The sequence below is a fragment of the Acytostelium subglobosum genome, assembly GCF_000787575.1.
Source record: "Acytostelium subglobosum LB1 DNA, scaffold: scaffold3, whole genome shotgun sequence".
Lineage (NCBI taxonomy): Eukaryota > Evosea > Eumycetozoa > Acytosteliales > Acytosteliaceae > Acytostelium > Acytostelium subglobosum.
This window is the reverse complement of record NW_012236529.1, coordinates 1,244,439-1,266,542: the sequence shown is the minus strand read 5'-3', so window position 1 is coordinate 1,266,542 and position 22,104 is coordinate 1,244,439. Positions and strand designations below refer to the sequence as shown.

Sequence of the window (22,104 nt, the reverse complement as noted above, 5' to 3'; positions counted from 1 at the left end):
TTCGTTTCTCAAACACAATTTAATTTTAAAGGGTACACCCTTAGTTTCATCAAACCCTTGCCCTCACACAATCTTTGTGTTTGAAAAAATGACTTGGAGATCAATTGATTAGACTTTTATTCTTTTTAACATTTAAATAGATACAAGGGTAGAGATAATGTCAACAACAAATAATAATAGTAGTAGTAATAATAGTATTGGCCAAATAAGGTAATAAATTAATCCATTAGACAATCATTTAATAAATATTAACCATTTTTGATCAACTTAATTTGTTTCACCTAGTGGAGGAGTAGCATTAATATTGGCAACAGGTATATTTGGACTACCTTTAATATCTTATTTTGGACAAGAGAGGGTAATATATCATCCTGATAATACATTGATCAAAGATCCTTTGAGTAAAAGTGATACTAGTGATGACGAAAATGATCAAATGGATTTCAAAGAGATAATATTACAATCTAAAGATGGTATTACTATACAATGTTGGCAATTTACTCATTCAAATTTCCAATCAACAACTATTCCAACAATGTTATTTTGTCATGGAACTGGTGGAAGTAAGTTCAATCAATCATTCAATCAACCAATCATTCAATCAAACAACTAACATGATGCCACTCTAGATATTAGTCATAGACTGGAGAATCTAAAGACCATGTTTAAAGAAATAGGATGTAATATCTTCATATTATCATACCGCGGTTATGGAAAGAGTACTGGAAAGCCTTCACAACAAGGTTTCCAATATGATATTGATGTAATTATAATCTATTTAATCATACTTGGAATCATTCCATCAACTGATAACAAACTTCAATCATTCACACAATTTCCAAACTAGGCATGTATTGAATACTTGATCTATCAAGATGATGGGAGAATAGACCCTGACAAGATATTCTTGTTTGGTAGATCATTGGGAGGTGCAGTTGCCATTGATACAGCAAAGAGATATCCCAAGATTGTAAAGGCATTGATATTGGAGAATACATTCTTGTCGGTACCAGATATGATCAAGGATTATTTAGGTGACTTGGTTGTTAGATATTTAGTCGATCCATTCTGTAAAAGGAATAGTTGGATGAGTAGATCTTCTATTCAATCAATTGAATCACCTATACTATTCCTGTCTGGAAGACAAGATAGCCTTGTTCCACCTCGTCACATGGATGAGTTATACCAACGTGCCACCAGCTCCACTCACAAGAAGTTCATCAAGTTTGATCAAGGATCACATGGCAATGTCAAGAAGTGTCCTCACTACTTTGATCACATCAACGAGTTCCTTCAGCAAGTGTTTGGAGAAGATGGAAAGTGATTGATCACAATTAGTTGTTGTTAATTATTATTATTAAACAAAAGATTGTTTATTGAGATAATATTGGTAAAGAGAGAGAGAGAGAGAGAGGGAAAGGGACAATTATACGTCGACATCGAACTGGATCATGTTGGTCGTTTGGAATAGGTTGATCGATCCCAACAACGGACCGCCAGTCCTTCGTGATTGATTAAGTGAGGGGAGTGGGTGTGATGATGGATGAGTGGGCGATTGATGAATGGTGACCATGCTTGGGACTTGGGAGATCGATGGATGGGTAAGCGCTTCGGTTGTTGGTTGTCTTTTTTGTTGTGATTGGGATTGGTTGGTTGGAGGTGATGATAAGGACTCGCGAGAATTCTTATGATGGGGTGGGACCCTCCTTCGCCTTGTTCTTTCCAACTTCCAGACCCTTCTTGATGACGACAACTGAACGCTTTGAATTGCACACATTGCACGACAAGAAGTAAAGACGATTGGTTCTCTCTAATACAGTGTTTGGTGATTTACAGTTACGGCATGCGACGTATTCACCTGAGGTTCGAGGAGTAAGGGTTGAAAGGGTTGAGAGTTAGTGGCGAGGTTCGAGGGTAAAGGGCGAGGATTGAGTGGCTACATACTAATATAATGACGAATGACGACCTCCATCTGCTGTGAAGTGAATCTACCCTTGACGACCAAACGATGGTTACCATCAACTGATCCATTGGTACCCAGCTCTGTAAAGACGTATGACAGAACGTGCTCTGGCTTACGGTTGAGGCTATATTGATTGATCGCAAATTGATAGTGAGGTGAGTGAAGGGCATGTTAGTTGACATGATCATTGGTCCAAGTGATCAATGACACGACAATAGGACACATACATCTGACAAATCTCTGAGAAGTTTGCCCAAACAGTCTTTCTGCTACCATCTCTGAAGACGGTTGGGGTCTTCATGGCACGCTTCTGATCGGTCATGAGCTCTGGGTTGTTGGCTTGGAGCAGATGGTAGACACGGTAGGTCAACTCTGCGTATCTGTAGTCGCGATCGCTGCCGACCCACGGGGTGCCGGTGATGTTCTCTGACTCGAGCTCGGCGGCCATTGCGGCAGCCTCCTTCTCGGCGGCCTCCTCCTTCTCCTCCTTTGATTTCGACGAGGACTTCTTCTTCTTCTTTCCAAGATCCATGACATTGGCGCTGTCCTCATCGCCTTCGGCGGCGGCGGGGGCCTCCTCCTCGACCTCATCCTTTGATGACTTCTTTGATGATGATGACTTCTTCTTCTTTTTCAATGAGTTAAAGTCCACTGTATCCTCGTCCTCCTGTGCTGGACTCTCATCCTTTGACTTCTTTGATGATGACTTCTTCTTCTTCTCTACAACCTCCTCCTCAACTGGTTCAGTAACCTTTGTGCTCTTCTTCTTCTTCTCCTCACCTGTTTATTCATTCATTCATTATATTGTTTTTGATTGTTTGATAGTTTGATTGATTGATTGATTGATTGATTGATTGATTGATTGATTGATTGAGTAAGTTTGATATTCATAATATAGTGATCGCTAGATTGTTACATCTGCTTCTTGTTGTTTGCCCTATCGCAATGTAATGGGTTGACATACCAGTTGATGATGATGAAGTGGTCTTCTTCTTCTTCTTCTGGGTCAGGTCGAATGAAGGTAGTTCCTCTGGTGTAGTCTCTGACATTGTTTTATATTCTATCTAACTATTATAACTATAATATAGGTATTATAATTGTTTATGATTGATTTGAATGAATTGAATTGATTGTGCTAAACACACAAGATGAACTACTTGTACCTTTGTCTTGTAAACACACACCTCACTTCAACAACATCCTCATCAAAGGTTGAATGAGAAAAAAAAAGAAACGACGAATGGTTTGTTCGCAAAAGGCAAATGTTGGAACTTCCATCTCTTTCGTTCAATTCGTCAAGAGCCCTCATTCGATCTATTCTTCGTTTTGTCTCTTCATTTGATCTCAAATAGATACTAATACATAGTTCTATATATATACATATAATAATAATAATGGGTAATAAAAGAAAGAAGAATAATAGACAACAACAACAGCAGCAACAACAAAAGGGTGCAGTTGATGATGGAAGTGGAAGTCCAAACTCATTGATTGATACAAGGAATACAAAGAAGAATAGAACTGATCAATCATGGGATCAAGGTACCAACGCAAAGCAATGGGCTGACATCGTTACACGTAACGAGTTGTTTGAGAACTATTACAAAGTATGTTGTTGTTGTTGTTGTTGTGCCACTCATTCAATCAATCTCAATCACTCAACTCACTCACTCAATCAATGAATGTTTAGAAAATGGGCATACTCAAGACTGATGAGGAGTGGAAGTTGTTCATGGATACAATGGGCAAACAACTACCAACTACATTTAGAATCAATACTACTATTGGACAGTTGACTCAGGTTGTGTTGGATCAATTGCAGGCTGTGATTAAGGCATTGCCAAAGGAGGTCGAGGTCGAGGGTACCGTGTACTCACTGCCCACCGAGATACCATGGTATCCAAATCATCTGGGCTGGCATTCGCCCGTGCCCAAGCGCGCATTCAGGAAGAACCCAGTGCTTTCGGACTTCCAAAAGTTCCTGGTTCACCACGACGAGCAGGGCAATCTGACGCGCCAGGAGGCCGTCAGTATGATCCCACCCGTCTTCCTCGAGGTCCAGCCCAACCATATGGTCCTGGACATGTGCGCTGCGCCTGGCTCAAAGACTACACAGATCATTGAGGCTCTGCATCAAGGCGTGCCCAAGGACACATTGCCCAAGGGTCTGATCATTGCCAACGACGTCGACACTAGTCGTTGCTACATGCTTGTGCATCAGACTGCACGTTTGGGTACACCCTGCATCGTCGTGACCAACCACGAGGCTCAGAACTTCCCCCTTCTCACTCTGGACCAGGACGATGGCAGCAAGCTCCCTCTGCAGTTTGACAGGATCTTGGCCGATGTGCCCTGTTCAGGCGATGGCACTCTGCGCAAGAACCCGGACCTGTGGCAGCGCTGGACCGTCATGGCCGGCGCCAACCTGCACAAGCTTCAGGTATCGATTGCGACACGTGCCGCCAACCTGCTCAAGGTGGGCGGTCGCATGGTCTACTCGACATGCTCGCTCAACCCTCTCGAGAATGAGGCCGTCGTCATGGAGTTGATCAGGCGCGCTGAGGGATCGATCAGAGTGGTCGATGTCAGCGCACAACACCCCGAGCTCATCCGTGCCAATGGCATGTACACGTGGCCCGTCATCGACCGCGAGGGTGAGTGCTTTGCCAAATGGGATGACGTGCCACCCATGAAGAAGGCCAAGATCCCGCAGACTTTCTTCCCACCCACTGAGGAGGCGGCACGCGCTGCTGGTCTTCAGCACTGCATGCGTGTCTATCCACACTTCCAAGACACTGGTGGATTCTTCATCACCGTCCTCGAGAAGGTGGCTGACATGCCCAAACAGATTGGAAAGCGATTCTTGGATGGCACAGCATCAGCTGCACCAACAACCTCGACCACTACCACTACAACCACCTCTGATGCCCCAACATCCCCACAACAGGAGTCTGTTGACTCACCAACAACAGCCGAGCCAGCAGCAGAGGAGAAGAAGAAGAACAACCCATACGTGAGGTTCAATGAGGAGCCATTCATATTGTTGACTGAGGAGAACTTGAAAGAGGTGGACATGGCCGTGCAGTTTTATGGCCTCAAGCCAACTTTCCCAATCGCCAACCTCTTGACGAGGTCGGAGAAGATGGGCAAGCTCTACCTGGCGTCCGACCCAATCGTGGAGTTGGTCAAGGGCGACAAGACGCGACGACTAAAGATTATCAACGCAGGACTCAAGGCATTCCAGAAGCACGATGGTTTGGGCATGATGACATGTCCCTACCGTATCTCTCAGGATGCCGTCTCCTGGGTCCAGCCATTCATGACGAAGCGTGTGCTTCAGTTATCGCACGACGACCTCGTGCACATCGTCAAGGTCTCCGAGCCCATGTTCACCGAGTTCCCCAAGGAGCTCGAGGAGCGTCTCGAGGCTTTGGATCCAGGCTGCTTTGTCATCACTGTCGATGGCTCTGATCAGGATCAGAGCAGAGGCATGAGGTTCTGTGTGTGGCGTGGAAAGAAGTCAATCCATCTTCTCGTGCCCAAGCAAGAGGTACAATCACTGGCCAACATACTCAAGATTACAATCGAGAAGCCAAAGAATCACAGGGTCAAGGAGGCGACAGGAGTCCTCGAGGAGGAGGCCGATACTACGACCACAACCACGACAACCACATCGACAGTCAACATCGACGTCCTGAAAACCAACAGCTCATAAACTTGATCGATTTGATGGTACTATCCCAGTCTCACATGATTGAATGATTGATTGATTGAAGGAATGAATGAACTTTATTGGATGTTATTGGATGATTGAGGATTGGCCGTACTGAGGGAGGGATTGGCGGTGGAGATTGAGAGGGTTGTTTCGCTGGTTGAGCGCTTGGATCTCCTTGGTCTTTTGAGTTTGTTGCCAGACTGGTCGGACTTGCTACTACCACTACCTGGCCACAGCTTGATCACGCCAACACCTTGATTGTAAGCGTATAGTATACTGATCGTTGGAATAATCTCTGTGATGATCAAACCTATGAAGCTGAATATGACGTTGGAAGGCTCGGCTGCCACCAATACCAAGACGAATGCACAATGTAGTATGAATCCAATTGAGCAACATAATGTGACCACCGTGATCTTGATTGAATGTTGGGCATACTTGGCCTCACCAGCCAAGTCGGACTTCATGCGGAATCTCATCAACATGTGTATCGACACGCCAAGGTATATGAAGGCGGCACCAATCACCAATGAGATGGCAGCCTGTGCCGCTGCATAGAAGATCGAAACGATTCGCTGCGGGGTGGTCCTGGACATCTCGACAACTCGTCTGGCACCACAATCATTGTCCAACACTCTTTGACTAAAGTTGAAGATCAGTACAATGATGACGAAAATCATGTAGAGCACAAGGTTGATGATACCAATCAACAGTTTGAATCGCGAGATGAAGCTAATATGGAATTGAGAGCTGGCAATAATATACCAGATGACGATGATCACTGTGAATGCAGTAAAGTAGATGAATGTTGGCAACACAACCATCACATAATCCGCAAGTTGAGAGTCGGCCAGCTTTCCGGACGGCAGGATAAGGAAGTATATCGACCGAATCGTTATGAACATTGTGATGGTCAGAATGAGCAAGTGGACCAACCTGTTGGAGAGGGAGTGATTGAGTGAGTGGAATAGTTCCGTTGGTGGAGTGATTCCAGGACACTTACCTGAAGCTGACACGAGGTTGATTGGTCCTGAATCGATCATAAAGTATGACACAAAGTTGGAATAATCCCCAGAGTGCACAGAGTCCAAAGAGTGCTCCAAGGGCGTAGAGTAGTCTGGTGGCAGTTTGATCAAACACTTGTTTCTTGTTTGATTGCCAGTCATGGTTGGCCACTCGTATGATTGGGAAGAATGTTGGCTCATGGGATATGAGTAGTGACCAGTTATACGATGGCGACAGACTGATGTTAGCGCAGATGAGTGGAGGCAGTGTCGGTCCTCCTGGATTGGCTGCCAACATCATATTAGTAACATTCAACGGCCTTAGTATCTCGGGAAAATCTTCATCCTGTTCAGCAAAGTCATAGACAGTGAAATCTCGTGTTGGGTTACCACCGGTCAAGCAGACGGTCAGAGATGAGATACCACGAGCCTGTAGTCTGATACCATCGCCAAGTATCGATCCAACAACTGCGCCATTTCTGTTAGTGATTCCATAGTCATCAGGCTTCTTGTACGACACAAAGTTCGAGCTTAGTGACATATGAGGAGTGGCCTTGAACAACTGCCGACTCATCTGTGACACGATCACATTGACACAAGATATGAACACTGACTCTGGATGGAATATTAGATGTCCATGACCAAATGTGAATGTAGACGTCTGCTGCGCACAGGCACTGGTCGAGCCGAGCATCAAGGCCGATGATTCGAAACACTCCTTGCCGCCTGGCCCCGAGCAGCTGCATGAGATCGATTGGATGTTGTTCTGAAGTCGCTCCATGCGGCACATTGCGGAGGATCGAAGCAGGTCCACCATGTAGCCATAGAATGCATAACCAAAGCTGACGGAGAATGATGAGAGATTGAATGCTGGTTGCCATGCGGTCGTGCTGACAATGACACTACCATTAATCCATTGCGGTTTCTTTGGCACACCGGGCAGCCAACGACCTGGCGTCCACTTGAACTTGTTGGTCCATCGATTTGTGAAGTTGTTGTTGCACTCATTGCACAGTGACTCGTTCATTTCATTGAATCTGAACTCAAACACGTTGCTGAGGTCGCCCAAGTCGTCCACCAGACAGCCCATGGGGGCCAAACATTCAGCCTTGTTGCGTGCCTGTGTCCACCATATTCTCTTGTCGCCTGGCACTGCCTCGCACTCAGTCTGGTTGAAGACAGATGGTCTCAAGGTGTAGCAACCCATTGGCGAGTCGTGTTCATTGACGTTGCAATGTGGCTGCGGCATGTTATCGAAATAATTGAAGTGTCCGTGGACGCACTTGCCCAGACCTTGAGGATAGACGTACACATTGGTAGGGTCGAAGAAGTAAGAGTCCGAGCACTGGCCTCCATGATCCTCGCACTCTTGTCGCGTCAGACACTTGATCGGTGTGACCTGGCACATATTGACATAGTCGGGATTGTTACCGATGTTCTTGATGAATGGGCCAACTCTCGCGAAACATTCTGATGTGGACATTGTTGAACAGTTGATCCATGTGTATCCGGGTCCTAGTTGTTGACACTTGGTCTTTGAGTCGGAGGTCGCACAGAACATCGAGTCATTGTGCCATGCACCATTCGACAATGCTTTACATGCTGTTATGTTCATCACACTTGCAGCTACACAGCCAGTGTAGGGTCCAGTGCACTCCAGGCCGCAGTCCTGGGTGCATGTGCCCTCAATCGTAGTACAATCTTCATCACTGATGTCTGGGATATAGTTACCATTGGGCAACAGACACATGTTGGACGATGTGTTGCACTTTGATTCAGTTGTGATCATTTCGTAGAAGTTGTGACATAATGAATGATTGTTCGTGCAATAGCCGCAGAATGGACTCGTGTCACATGTGGAGATGCAGCCCGGTGCCTCCGAGTCACATTGTGCCGATTGACAGATTGAGTTGGCAGCGCACTCTGTCTCATTCCAGAAGTATTGATAGAATCTGTAACCGCCAAACACTCCATCATAGCCAAAGTCATGCTCGATCACACAGTACTGATCGTAGCATCTGGGAGAGGGGTAGTACACCTGGGTGTCCACCATGTTTGATGCGTAATTGTAGTAGCTGCGGTAGGAAAGCCCGGAAGCGGAAAGGCAGTCATCGTCCAAGAACATGTCATAGATGTTGCGGACCAGCTCCTGATTGTCCTTGATGCGCTGCAATCCCAATGAGTACTTTAGGAAATAGATGGTCGATGGTAATGAGTTGTTGACGATACATCCAATGTAGTCCAAGTCTTGTTTGGCGATCGGTGGTTCACAAGTGCGAGTATACATGTTGCACTGGTATCCAGAGCATTGTGAGTCGTTGTCGCAGTCGACAAAGTCGTAGACCTTGCTCCAGCACGATCTAAAGACCAGCGCGAATGTTGTTTGAATGGCCTTGTAGTCATTTGGCGAGATGCTGCACTCGCCATTGTTAAGACTGCCCACAGTGTGTTGGTATTCATCTAAGACTGAGGACGTGCAGTCATAGCTGGCACATTTATCGCGGACCTCGTTGTTCCTCACTCCCACATATGATTGAACTTCTACGGTGATCTCACGAGGTACACAACACTGATAGAACCTGTTGGTCTTGTTGCAGCAGGGGTCGCGTGCCCATCGCGGATCATCCAACTCATACCTGCATTTTGTTGACTGGATAGTCATGTTGACCGTGTCCGTGGACAGCAGGTCATTGGCCTGCGAGTAGCATGCGTACCATCCATCGCGTAAGGTGAAGATGTCCAGAGTGTACCTGAGTGTGGTCATTTCGGTGTAGTCTCGGGAGGCAAATATCTCCTCCTCTGTCGCCTTGATCTCGTCCAATACTGTTTGATAGGCAGTGTAGTCGCAGGTTGTGTTGACAAAGGTAAATGAGACTGGGCCTTTGACCGTCTCGCCATAGATGTCCACCAGCATGTTCTTAAAGATCATGTATGACTGAGCTATGTCTTGTATATTGCCCTGCACCGATGTCTCGTGGTAGTCACTGTACGATAAGAGGAATGCTGCTTGGAACGATCTGTTCTTGGCCGGGTTCGACGCCTCGTCAAACACCATCCCTCCAAAGAAGTTGATGTTTATAAACAGGTTGTTGGATGTGCCGACGGTCACAGGTACTGGCCATAATGGATTGATGTGTTGACGAGGGAATAGCACGGAGAACGGGTTGGCCTTGGCCCAGTTCGGACTCTGGTATCTGGTGCCATTCATGTCAAACAGCTCGGCCGTGCCCATCAGAAGGAATGATCCGGCCGTGGCCGGGTTGTCAGTGATCGATCGCTTCCATCGCGTGGGCGTCGTTGTCAAGACACATGAGTAGTTGGTCGGATAAAATGGCACGAAAGAGATGTACATCACTTGTGGCGTGCCATCATCATGTGGTCCCATCGTGAGTGTGAGCTCCTTGTCGTAGGGGTAGTCGGGGAAGTAGTCGGCGGAACTATTCCTTGGGAACATGTTATCCTTAGTCAACGAGATATACACCTCCAAGGCCTGTTGTAACCACGGACATGAGATTGTGAGTATCTGCGGGCGGTCCACAATGTAGGTGAAGAAGTGAATGTCATTCCTGGTTGGGAACTCGCCTTTGATCTGTTCGCCATCATTGATGCATCTATGTGTGCTGGTAAGGTTGGTGCAGCGTGGAAGGGCGCCAGATGTATCCAACTTGGGTACGGTCGCCGAGACTATGTGAACCGAGAAGTATGCAGGTGGACGTGAGGGTATCAATCGCATAAAGTATGTGTTGTTTGTCCAACTTGGATTATACAAGTAATAATCATTATCTGTTGGGCACACATTGATTGAGTTTATAATACTCGTTGTCTCATAGCCCATCCATCTTGTGAATACTCCAAAGTCTCCATCTGTCGACCATTGTGCCTCAACATTGCCCTGTGATTGTGATATATACAGCTGTAGTAGGATGTTTGATCGTTTCGTTATTGGAATTATTCCAGTGTGATTGATCGCAAGATTGAGTGATTGAGTGATTGGTAAGTATGGACGAGTGAAGGGGCGAGGGGAGGCTGGACATACCTTTAGACCTTCACAATATTTGGTGTTGGCCTTGTACCTGATGAATACAGGATCAGTGATGTTGGAGAAATCGATTATTTCATCGGCTGTGATTGTTACCCAGGGCTGAGTGTCAAAGTCACAGAGTGAGACTCCAAACGGATTGTTGACCGGACATTTGGGACATGATGAATCGCCAGACGTTGTCTTGGGACATGCGTTGGGATCGGTGTAGTCACAGGTGCAGTCCACAGCCGGTGGTGATGGACATGTGTGGTTTGGACATGCAACAGTCTGATATATATACAACTCTTGGTCGAATGTGATGTCCATCAATGCATACTCCACATCAATACCAACTACATTAGTCTTGACATGTGTCATAGTCGCAGATTCAACCTTGATTGACTGTGTTACACTAATATTTAGTGTCATTATCACCAACAATATCAACAACATCATTGATGCCATTATTGATTGATTATCTGTTATAATTGAGTATGGGATAGTTCCAAATTGTGATTATGTCATTGGGATAATTCCAAAGTTGATTGGAATGTTTGAGTGATAGAGTGATTGAGAGATTGAGTGATTGTTAGTGAGAGGTCCTTTGATCAATCAGATGATCACGTAATCATCCTTCAATACATACATGTAATTTAAAAGATTGGGAAAATATTAATGAGTTACTATCGTCTTCCATTATCATCATTATTATCATCATAATGGACCAGGTATCTATTCGTGTCTGTTTGTCTGTTAGTATGAAGGGTCGCCAATCCATTTGCTTTTCCTGCACCAGCCAGCTAGCCAACAAATTGGAATTGAATGGAACTCGCACACACACGCACACGTGCGATATTGATGAAAGTGTCGACAGTTCGCGTGTGTTTGAAGGGTGCGTGCCACACTTGAAACAATTTCATTATTCGGTGAACATGTTTAGGAACCCAAGGACCTGGCAGGCCTCTGGACTCTATCCATAGGCCTCAACGTGCATGCCATTTCCAAACAAGGCTCGGCTATATCTATCTGTACAATGTACAAACACATATTATTAGAAGTGTGTCGCAGGTCGACGATGTTACCATGCGGTTTATCCTTATTGTCAGGGTCATCGTTCATTCATTCATTCACTCAATCACTCACTTATTTAATCAATGAATTGATTTAATGTTGGATGTAGGATATGTAGGAGTTGGTTGGATCGAATTGCCAATGGTTGTCCCAGAAGCCGAGTGCTTGAAGACCAGCCGATCCACTGTAGCCATAGGTTGGTCCGGCTACGGCAAAGTCTGGTGTGGCAAACGCTGACTTGGTGGGGAACAACGAGATGGACTTGGTGATACCGGCCTCATCGGTACCCTCCAACACGGCAAACATACATCCCTGACGATACTCGTTGGGACGCTGGCTGCATGGTGCAATGAAGAGCACACCAGTGGCTGGTGTGTTGAACTCACTCTGTCCAATGGTCCATCCAGGACCCTGCTCGCTAAACTTGACCGGGAACTCGTTCTGGAACTTGTAGGCGACCTCGTTGTTGCGCGGGCCTCCAAACAGAACGACGCTCGAGTTGTCAAGGAGCTCGGGGATGAAGTCTGTGTCGGGCATCACCTCAATAGCGTAACGCATCTGGTAGTAGAACATGTTGGACATGTATGTGGCCAGCTGGAGGTAAAGGTCGGTCTGAGCCTTTGGGCCCGTGGTACCCACGACAAAGATCAATGGCGACTGCAGGATCTGGACGACGGGGCCGTAGTTGGATGGGTTTCTCTCGGTGAACAGCCATGACTGGTCCTCACACACGGCCCAGCGTCCCTGCTGCAGCTGACAGAAGTGCTGGTTGGGCATGGCGGCGTAGGCAAAGGTTTGACCATCGATGATCACGGTTGTGGGCTGCTGCTCAAAGTATGGGTCAAAGCCAAAGCGGCGCACGTTCTGGGTGATGAGCTTCCACACGGTCGAGGTCTGCTGCTGCACTCTGATCTTGGCCACACGGTATGGCTGGAGCAGCTGCACGATGTTGATGCCACCCTTGGAGCCGGACGAAGCAGGGTTGAGAGTGGTCACATCGAACTGAGTCTGCAGAGCTGGGATGTCGCTCTTGACGTGGATGTTGAAGAATGCCTGCATGATGGCGTCGTCAACAACTCCGTTAAACCAATGGCCCTCGCCTGGGATCTCTGAGATGAGGCCAACAGTGTTGTTGTGGTTGATCTCGTCGTAGAGACGCACCATGCGGCGCAGATGGTAGGGTGGCACGTTGTTGTCGATTGAGCCAAAGCGAGCCAACAAGGGGATGTTGGCAATGTTGCCCACGTACATATCTGTGTTGTGCTCAGAGATAGATGCGTCCAGAATGAAGCGAACGAATGGGTCGGTCCAGCTGTCTCCCAGTCTCAAGAAGAATGGAGAGTACACCTGCATATCAATCCATCCGGCAGCAGGTGAAATAGACAGTGCACGATCAGGATAATGAGTAGATACGTGCCAGCATCCTAGATTGATCAGATGTGATCGAATGAGTGAGTGAATGATTGTGTGATTGAGTATCGAGAGTATACATACCATGTCCACCCATGCTGTGTCCTGCGTAAAGGAGACGATATTGATCGGCGCCATATTGATCAGTGAGGTTATGTGGTACACCTGGGAGTTGGTTTGAAAGGACATCGAGTGCGCTGAAGGCGTTTCTCAATCCTGGTCCCTGCCAGTCCCAGCCATAGTTACGTCTGTTGGTTGGGAACAGTGTCCAGGAGTAGTTCTGGCGTTGGTAGGCACCAGTCCAAGCGGTGGAGCTGGCCTCGACACCAGCACCGTGTAGTGTCAGCAGGATTGGACATTTGATGTCGGCACCACACTCATAGAGGGGAGGTGTGGCAGCGGCGTACTGCACAGAGTTGTCAAAGTCCAGGAAGGTGAAGATGTAGGCCTCGCCAAAGGGCTTGCAGGAGAAGTTCAGGAGCACCTGGAGGTCCACTGAGGATGCGTCTGTGCTGATGTTGATGGGGATTGAGACAACATTGGCGCTGGTGCACTCGATCTGCTCGGCGTACGAGTAGAGCTGGATGTTGATTGGTGCCATCTGACCGACGGCGATTGGCTCCAAACGCTGGATCACCTCCACCAAGAATGGATAGGAGGTGGTCGCGCCGACAACTTGCACTGGCTGTGGCATCATGTTGAGCACGACGAACGAGGCGTACTTTGAGGCGAATGAGCCCTGGACGACATCAGACACGAGCACATCGTTGAGCAACAACAATGGTGCTGACTCGACTGCGTCGTAGCCTTGAACGGTGCAGACGAAGCCTGCGCCCTCAGATCCAATGATGCGAACACGGACTGTGTGAGTGCCGGGCTGGAGTGTGGCCGATCCGTATGATAGACCGGAGCTGTATGAGTCGCCCATCATTGGCACATTGTCGAGGTAGTATCTGGCAGTGCCCTGACACGATGTGATCACGGTCATTGGCGAGCTGATTGTAAAGTCGGACAGCGCCCAGCCAGCAAAGTAGGAGCCGGATGATCCAGCCCACGCCTCGATAAGGGGCCAGTTGACACCCTGTGATTCGTTATAGTTGATGTTGACGACGCCGTTTGGCACGGTCATGTGGGTCCAGCCAGCACGGCCATTGTCAGTGATGTCTGTGGGGTAGGTGGTCTGGTCGGCACGTGGGATGCCAGTGATGCCACCGAATGCATCAAGCACATCAGCACCATCCTCTCTTGGTGCCGATGGGAATGGACCGATCACATCCCATTCAGTTAACATTATCTCTGTAGTCCATTTAATACTATTTAAGTTTAGAGGTGTTTTGTTGGTTGTTGACTCTGTTGTTGAAGTTGAAGAGATCACAAAAGTGATTGATATAATCAATAATACTATTATTGATATAACAGTAGTCTTCATTCTTATGTATTACTACTACTAATAGTATATGTATTACTACTTGTTATAAGTATATAAAGGTTAAAGTAAAGTATGAATGAGTTACATTACCCTTTTAAGTGTGTTGACATCCAAGCTACATTCATGTGAATGAGTCGGAATCAGCAACTTCACCCCATCCATGTCTTTTCGAATCCGAATTTTAAACTATGTCTTTGCTGAGTTTGTCCCAATGTTCCCTCCTTCTTCGTTATAACATGTGCGAGGGTAATGTATGTCTACCTACCTTACTCTAACTAGTCTACTCTATGTTTAATTGACAACTGTCATTCGTTGTTGTAGTTGGATATGATGAGAGCGAGTATCATCCCATCCACATTCATCCAACCCAAACCAAATTAAACTTGGAGAAGTCTGTAGGACGAGAAGTGTTTCATGAATATTTTCCAGAGATGGCCCTCTGATTTCATAGTTGAGATGGCCTGGTTGATGGGAAAGATCAGGGCGTAGTGTTGTCGGAGAATAAATCCAACTGGTGTCACCTGGTCTAGATGGTCCAACGGCTGGACGCGTATTGAAGCATTGGGGGAAGCTACCATAGACAAGACCTTGGCCAGTATCACTGAAGCGGTGCCCAAAAGCGACTTGATAGTTCCGTCATTTACCCTATTGATTGCCAGTCCAATACCATCATAGAGATGAATCTGAGTGTCTGGTAACAACGTTGTTACCAGACTTGAGCACGATGAGGCCGTCGTTCATATATGGGTCGGAGTAGGCGTAGGCGGCCAGGTTGGGCTCAAGCAAACCACCACGGCCGATAACAACACTAACCGTTCCTTTGTTCAAGAGATCTAGTGACTGAGGGTATGCAGCCTCAACAAAGGTAAAATCCCTCTTCATGACGAGGGCAACAGTCTTCCAAACATCAACGTCGGCGCCACGTAAATCAGGATCCGGGGCAGCTCTAAACTAGTATGGATAGTTGTTAGGATCGATTGCAACCATTATAGGTGGTTGTGGTTATGTTGACATTATTTGTTTGATTGATTGTTGTTTGATTATTAAATATGTATGACAATGATAATGTATGATCGTGATTGTTGTTGTGTTATACTATGGACAATCATTTTGATGATGATCAATGTGGTTGTAAGTACTCCTCCTAGGGTTGATTCCAACTTCTAGAGGTAGGCCTTCCCATAGTCTATACTTTGCTCCAAATCAAAAAGCCTCCTCAATAATGTTCATTCAAAAAGACCGTCCAATCATAATCAACTCCCTCATTGTCTTTGAATCGGGACATGTTGGGTGATCTGAGATACTCTTGGATGTCCTGTTGGATGGGAAGGTAATAGTAATACTAGTATATGTATTAGTGATCATGTTAGTATTCATTCATAACATATACTAGTCACCTTGTGAACCTGATCCCGTCCAACATCTAAGTTTAAGTTTTTTTGGAATTGCTTCATTCGTTCATTCATTCATTCGATGCATAGATAGATGGATTGACATATAGCCGATGACAACAAGACATATTGACAGTCATAGCCACCTACATCAAAGCAGCACATATATGTCTAGAGCAATGAGGTGTCGACAGAATACAGGCAAGTGGGATATTGGAGTCAAAGAGTCACACATAGAGGGGACTAGCTCTCACACATACATACTGGAACAATGGCATCGCTTGACCATCCACACCAACAAACATGTTGATTGATAGGACGTCAGAGACTACCTTTCTGAACACACCACAATGACGATCAAAACGATGTGGTGCACAGTAACAAGGACGACATGTACTTTGTTAATGATAGTTCAACTTCAATTGTTTGGATAGTTTGTACTTTGAGTTGGTTGTTTGGTTAACTAGTTGGGTAAAGGTAAAGACGACTTGACAGGTCATACCCCCCCATGGTATTATTAATAAATAAGTGATGGAAAGGAAACAAGTGAGTACATCCACGAACGAGCCAGTATAAATATGAAAGGTAGAGTAGTCGGACTAACATTAATAACCTCAACATTTACCTCATTCCTAACTACCTACTACCTACCTTGAAGCAATTTATAATATTATAAATATATTTTATTTATACCCAATAACTAATATAGAAATAATATCATTTCATAAATGTCCGATCAATCCACCAACAACGACAACATCAACAATGACACCAACAACACTTCAGATAACTCTGAGTATGTATTTATATATTTATATCCAGATTACATTATAAATAGTATATTTCTTCTGACATTATTCTAATATTAGATCTGGAATGGAGGAGCAACAACAACAGGAAATTCTTGTTGCTCTTAAAGTCATCCAGGAGTCTTTAACAGCTCTTCACACTTCAATCAATGATCCCAATACTGGATTGCCAGCCATCATTGCAGCCCTCAACCATCCTGAGACAGGATTGGCAGCCATCAAGGCAGCACTCGATCATCCGGAGACTGGATTGGCAGCCATCAAAGCAGCACTCACTCATGCTGATACGGGATTGCCAGCCATCAAGGCAGCACTCGATCATCCGGACACTGGGTTTCCCTCCATCAAGGCCACGATCAACCAACTCAATGCTGGAGTGAACAGTCGCAATGGTTGTTGTGTATTAATGTAGTCTCACCGATTATGTCGAGTTGTCATCAACAAATAAATCAGTCTTATTGTCTGGTTATAAAGTATGATTGATAGATTGAATGATTGATTGATTGATTGATTGAGGCGTTGTGTGTTTCAATCAATCGGAAGTCCACCAACAAAAATCGATCAAGGGACCTGAAATATCTTGGACACCTTTAGGTGTCTAATCAGATAAGATGAAGGCCTAATAACGTCATTTATGGGGTTAGATATACGGGCTTGGGGAGTGTAGTGATGAGACAGGTGTCTCTTACTAATGTAAAGACAACTACGCTTGTCTCAGACAAGGACAACAACAAAGACAACATAGACAAAGATACACAACAATATAATATATCTACTTAATCATGATGTTAAGTTATAAATTGCCAATGTTTTGTACATTGGTATTATTAACATCATTGTTGTTGATGATCATTGAACATGAACAGTATTATGTCAATGCCGTCAAGTTAGAGTTTAATGGTAACTACTACGAGTTCAACCCAACCAATGTACAATACAAAGATGCTCTCAAAGCATGTGAACAATCATCATACAAAGAGAAGAAAGGGTATGTCAACTTAAGTCAGTTCTATCAAGTCACTCTACTTACTAATCAAACAAATGATCAATCAATCAACACATAATAATAGATATATGGTAACAATAACATCAAAGAAAGAGAATGATTGGATCATTCAACAGTATAAACTTAGGTCAGATATGCAGGATACAAGGTTCTGGATATCAGGTCAATCGACAAAGAGTGAACCAGGTGTTTTCTATTATACATCTGGTCCAGAGAATGGACAACCACTATACAATGTCTACACTGATGAGGTATGATTAGAATCAATCCCCTCATCCATACCATACTAATCCATTCATCAATGTAATCCATTCAAAGTGTGGAATATTCTGCTCCTGGAATATATGTAAGTTTGGTGATCACATCACATGATGCAGTGCACTAACATACTTGATCAATCAATGTAGATGAACCTAATATCAACTCTAATGAAACGAGCATCGTGATGTCCACCAACCTCATCAACATCAATCATCTGGCACTCTGGGATAACTGTGATCCAACAACTTCATTAGGCTATCTATGTGAATATGGTGGATTGGAAGGTAAATGATCAACCAAACCCATCTCATCACATCCAAACCATCACATCACTAACATGTCACATGATGACCACCAATCAATCAATCAATTATAGATCCATTCATCCCTCCAGTGAGGACCGTAGGTGGGGATGTTGTAATCAATAATATTGTTAATATGACATTGGTGCCAAGAGCAACATCATCAAGTGATTACACCATCACGTTTGTTGGTGAGGACAAAGGAAAGATGTTCAGTGGCACAAATATTAAGATCCTGTCCAACACCTCGTTGTCAACTACCATCCCACCAGGCTCAGGAACATTCAATGTATCAATCACATCATTTGGTATAACACTGGGCACCACAACATTCCAGTACAAGGCTCCCTATGTCACAATGGTGTTTCCATCAACTGCCTCTCAGTCACTCATCACCATTCTAGGAGACAATCTAGTTGATGGCAAGACATCAGTATTCCTCACAAACACTTCAGTGCCCTGTGCCAATATCAATTGGCTGGCACCTGGCGCCATCACATGTCAAGTTACCAAAGACCTCTCGAACGAAGTCCTTGTCCCCATCACCATTGCCACAGACTCTGTCTACACGATCACAAACAAGCCACCATTCTGTAAGTGTCCCTCAATCACTAAATCACTCACTCAATCACTTACACTCACTCATTCAATCAAACAGATGATATGGAGATGAACTCGGTCTATACATGCTTTAGGACATTCACAGATGTATACCAGTATGCGCATAGCCAGAGTGTTCAAGGAATGAATGGAATCTTATCTTTCGTTGGTACAAAGAGTGTCAAGAATAACACGGCTAGCATGTGTCCAGGTGGCACAGTGGATTGGTATGGCAATAGTGTACATTGGATCGATGCATACTACTCTGTAGCATTGAAGGATGTCTCTGGACATCTACTTATAGACGATGGTCCGATGAAGGACACCCAACCGTACATTGACGTTTCGATCCCCCTTCCAACCGCCTCCCCTGGAGTCCCATACTACTACTCGCCTCGATATAGTGGCTACAAACGAGCAATCCCTCCATCACCCTACATAGGAGTGTTCACAGAGCTACTAATGAGTAAGTTCAGCTCACTGGAACTATTCCAATCAATTACTAACCAATCAATCAATCAATCAATTATTCCCCAGACACAACCATGACAAACATTACAGCCCCCATTGACGATATGCCAACCGAGGGAATGACTAAGAATGTCCCATACGGCAGGCGTGGACAACCTTTTGACACGTTAACAGTAACATACCAGGGCGTGCAATACTCCATCCTAAGGGACTTCTACTCGGCAACACTTGCACTACCCATCCCTCCTGGATACGGCCAGTCCCACGCCCTTCAGATCATACATAAGCAGTTTGGACTGGGTCCCGTCATCGTCACCAACTACAACGTCAACTATGGTGCCCCATTCATCACATCTATATTGCCACCAGTAGGTGTCAATGGAGGACTAGTGACCGTGTCTGGATTCAACTTCTATTCCAACTCTTCATTGGTATCAGTGTCGATTGGTCAATCAAAGTGTTTGAATGTCAAGTTCTTGGAGGCGCACATGTCGGTAACATGCCAACTGCCATCACCAATGGTTGGAAATCTACATTTAGGGCAAGCTTCAACATTGTCAGTTGGTGGCATTGTATCAATACCATTCTCAACCCAAATCATGGCACCAGTGATTGAGTGGGCCACGCCAGGCAGATTGAACCAGACCACTCTGATCACCATCGTTGGCAACTACTTCTCGCCATGGAACTTGACAGTGGCCATTAGTGGCGTGCCCTGTTACGCGCCAGCCAACCTCAAGACAGCGTTCATCAACGAGACGATGCTGCAGTGCATGTTTGACGGCACAGTGCCCATCCCAGCCGGCTCGATTGAGTCACTCCCTGTCAACGTCACAACGCAGACCCTCACCAACACCAAGCAGGTGTTCTACTACATCAATGAGACACAAACGAACTGCAGCGATCATGGTGTATCTGTGGGTGGCAAATGTGTGTGCAGAGCTGGATGGATTGGCGAACAATGCTCAGTCAACACCATCCCAGCACAGACTCCAGTGATCGATGGTGGCACGGTGATCAGTCCATCCGACACATTATCATTCAACACATCAATTGTATACATGCGCGAGATTGACAACATGGACGCAACAGTCAAGACCCTGGTCATGTCATCAATCAAATGGACCAACTCCACCAATGCCAATGACGATGGTACCCAGCTCATTGGCCAATTCGCAGGCGAGAATATCACTGTTGGCTTGCACATCCAATACTTTAAGGACGATACTATCGTCCACTTCACAGGCGAGGACATCCACATTGCTGCCAACTCTGTAAAGTTCACCGTATCAATTGCTAAATGGCCATTCTCAAACAATGTCAATACTTTGCAATTGGTCATTGCCAGCCAGACTGCCAAAGAGAAGAACCCATGCATACAGACCACTGCGCGCAATGGTGTCAACTCTTACTACATAGAGTCTGGACGCTCAGTGCTCTACGCGTCATTCGCCAGCCATCTTTATGTTGATGGACGTGTAGTCAAGTCCACTTTGGAGGACATCTCAGCCAATGACACACTCTACACATCACTGCCTCAGAACAGCATGAGTGACTTTGTCTATTTGACATCAGTACGTGTGCCACACTTTGACAAGGAGTGTATTGTAGATCCAAGCTTCCAGTCTTTGGTCAAGGTTGAGAAGGATACACCATGTGGATCATCATCTGGCAATGGCAATACAAAGGTGATCATCATTGTGGTTGTATGTTCTATCATTGGAGCTGGTATCATTCTAGCCGGTATACTATTGTTTAAGAAGTACAAGTATCAATTGATGAGAATGCATCGTTCCAAGAATGTAATCAACATGAAAACCAGAGAATAAACTTAAGGAAAACTCATACTGTTTCCTACCTTTTTGAGATATTAGTCTGTGTCGTTTAATTCCAATTCTGTTGATGGACATCCAATATATTTCCATTATTAGTTAGATTGTAATATTTATAAATAGAATAGATTGATTCAATTTATCAATCATTATATCATTTATCAATTAAAGAAATTATCATATAATTAATCAATCATGGAGAAATATTATAGAGCTAGAGGTCAAACAATCGATCATCATTCAATCATTGGTTCTTTGTTAATTTCACAACTTACCTTGAGACGATAAAATATAGCTTTTATCATATTTACGTCTTTGATAAGCTTTCAAAGCTTGATTGTGTAGTGATAATGCCTCGCTCTCAAATTGATGAGCTCACTTTTGAACTTAGCCCAAGGGAAATTGTGTACTAGTATAAATGAGAGGAAGATGGCAGATGACTTACATCCAGGAGGAGTGGACTTGAGACATTTGAAAGTGTACTCATGGTTGTCTGACAAGAAAGATGAAATGAAGGAACTTAGAGATAAAGCAATCTTAAAAAAATAAGGAAATTATAAATATTATTATTAATAAAATTGTTCATTTCCAAAGAAATACTAGGATCATAATAATTGTGATTGGATAAAGGAATCGAAGTATGACATTGGTTGGTTGGATGGAATGGGATTGGGAATTGTGACATGCTTGTCAATCGAATAAAATCAGACTGATCATTTTTTTTTGGAACCCATGGGACAAAACACCCACTACATGCCCTGATCAAACACACTCACCAACAGGGTCCTTGTGATCAGATGTCAACACACATCACTTCTG

General features: G+C 45.0%; 7 protein-coding genes across 7 annotated transcripts; 4 read left to right on the top strand and 3 right to left on the bottom strand.

The window, feature by feature from the left end:
• Positions 1 to 439: 439 nt before the first annotated feature.
• SAMD00019534_019950 (hypothetical protein) lies at positions 440 to 1,318 on the top strand (the record flags this gene model as incomplete). The annotated part of the gene is made up of 3 exons (XM_012902586.1): positions 440 to 563; positions 630 to 763; positions 848 to 1,318. Coding segments are annotated over 3 exons (729 nt in total), but the record flags the coding sequence as incomplete, so codon positions are not given.
• Positions 1,319 to 1,685: 367 nt separating this feature from the next.
• Positions 1,686 to 3,012, bottom strand: SAMD00019534_019940 (hypothetical protein; the record flags this gene model as incomplete). The annotated part of the gene is made up of 4 exons (XM_012902585.1): positions 1,686 to 1,858; positions 1,945 to 2,087; positions 2,191 to 2,743; positions 2,928 to 3,012. The coding sequence occupies 4 exons, from the start codon at positions 3,010 to 3,012 to the stop codon at positions 1,686 to 1,688; spliced, it is 954 nt and encodes a 317-aa protein (XP_012758039.1).
• A 345-nt stretch (positions 3,013 to 3,357) lies between these two features.
• On the top strand, positions 3,358 to 5,678 carry SAMD00019534_019930 (hypothetical protein; the record flags this gene model as incomplete). Its single annotated transcript, XM_012902584.1, has 2 exons — positions 3,358 to 3,570; positions 3,654 to 5,678. The coding sequence occupies 2 exons, from the start codon at positions 3,358 to 3,360 to the stop codon at positions 5,676 to 5,678; spliced, it is 2,238 nt and encodes a 745-aa protein (XP_012758038.1).
• Positions 5,679 to 5,752: 74 nt separating this feature from the next.
• On the bottom strand, positions 5,753 to 11,081 carry SAMD00019534_019920 (hypothetical protein; the record flags this gene model as incomplete). The annotated part of the gene is made up of 3 exons (XM_012902583.1): positions 5,753 to 6,614; positions 6,682 to 10,595; positions 10,719 to 11,081. 3 exons carry the CDS (start codon positions 11,079 to 11,081, stop codon positions 5,753 to 5,755), a joined length of 5,139 nt encoding a protein of 1,712 aa, XP_012758037.1.
• Positions 11,082 to 11,867: 786 nt separating this feature from the next.
• On the bottom strand, positions 11,868 to 14,475 carry SAMD00019534_019910 (hypothetical protein; the record flags this gene model as incomplete). Its single annotated transcript, XM_012902582.1, has 2 exons — positions 11,868 to 13,198; positions 13,269 to 14,475. The coding sequence occupies 2 exons, from the start codon at positions 14,473 to 14,475 to the stop codon at positions 11,868 to 11,870; spliced, it is 2,538 nt and encodes an 845-aa protein (XP_012758036.1).
• A 2,257-nt stretch (positions 14,476 to 16,732) lies between these two features.
• Positions 16,733 to 17,225, top strand: SAMD00019534_019900 (hypothetical protein; the record flags this gene model as incomplete). The annotated part of the gene is made up of 2 exons (XM_012902581.1): positions 16,733 to 16,800; positions 16,874 to 17,225. 2 exons carry the CDS (start codon positions 16,733 to 16,735, stop codon positions 17,223 to 17,225), a joined length of 420 nt encoding a protein of 139 aa, XP_012758035.1.
• A 370-nt stretch (positions 17,226 to 17,595) lies between these two features.
• On the top strand, positions 17,596 to 21,279 carry SAMD00019534_019890 (hypothetical protein; the record flags this gene model as incomplete). Its single annotated transcript, XM_012902580.1, has 8 exons — positions 17,596 to 17,801; positions 17,884 to 18,070; positions 18,138 to 18,165; positions 18,227 to 18,364; positions 18,457 to 18,687; positions 18,817 to 18,975; positions 19,041 to 19,448; positions 19,520 to 21,279. Coding segments are annotated over 8 exons (3,117 nt in total), but the record flags the coding sequence as incomplete, so codon positions are not given.
• Between the last annotated feature and the right edge of the window lie 825 nt (positions 21,280 to 22,104).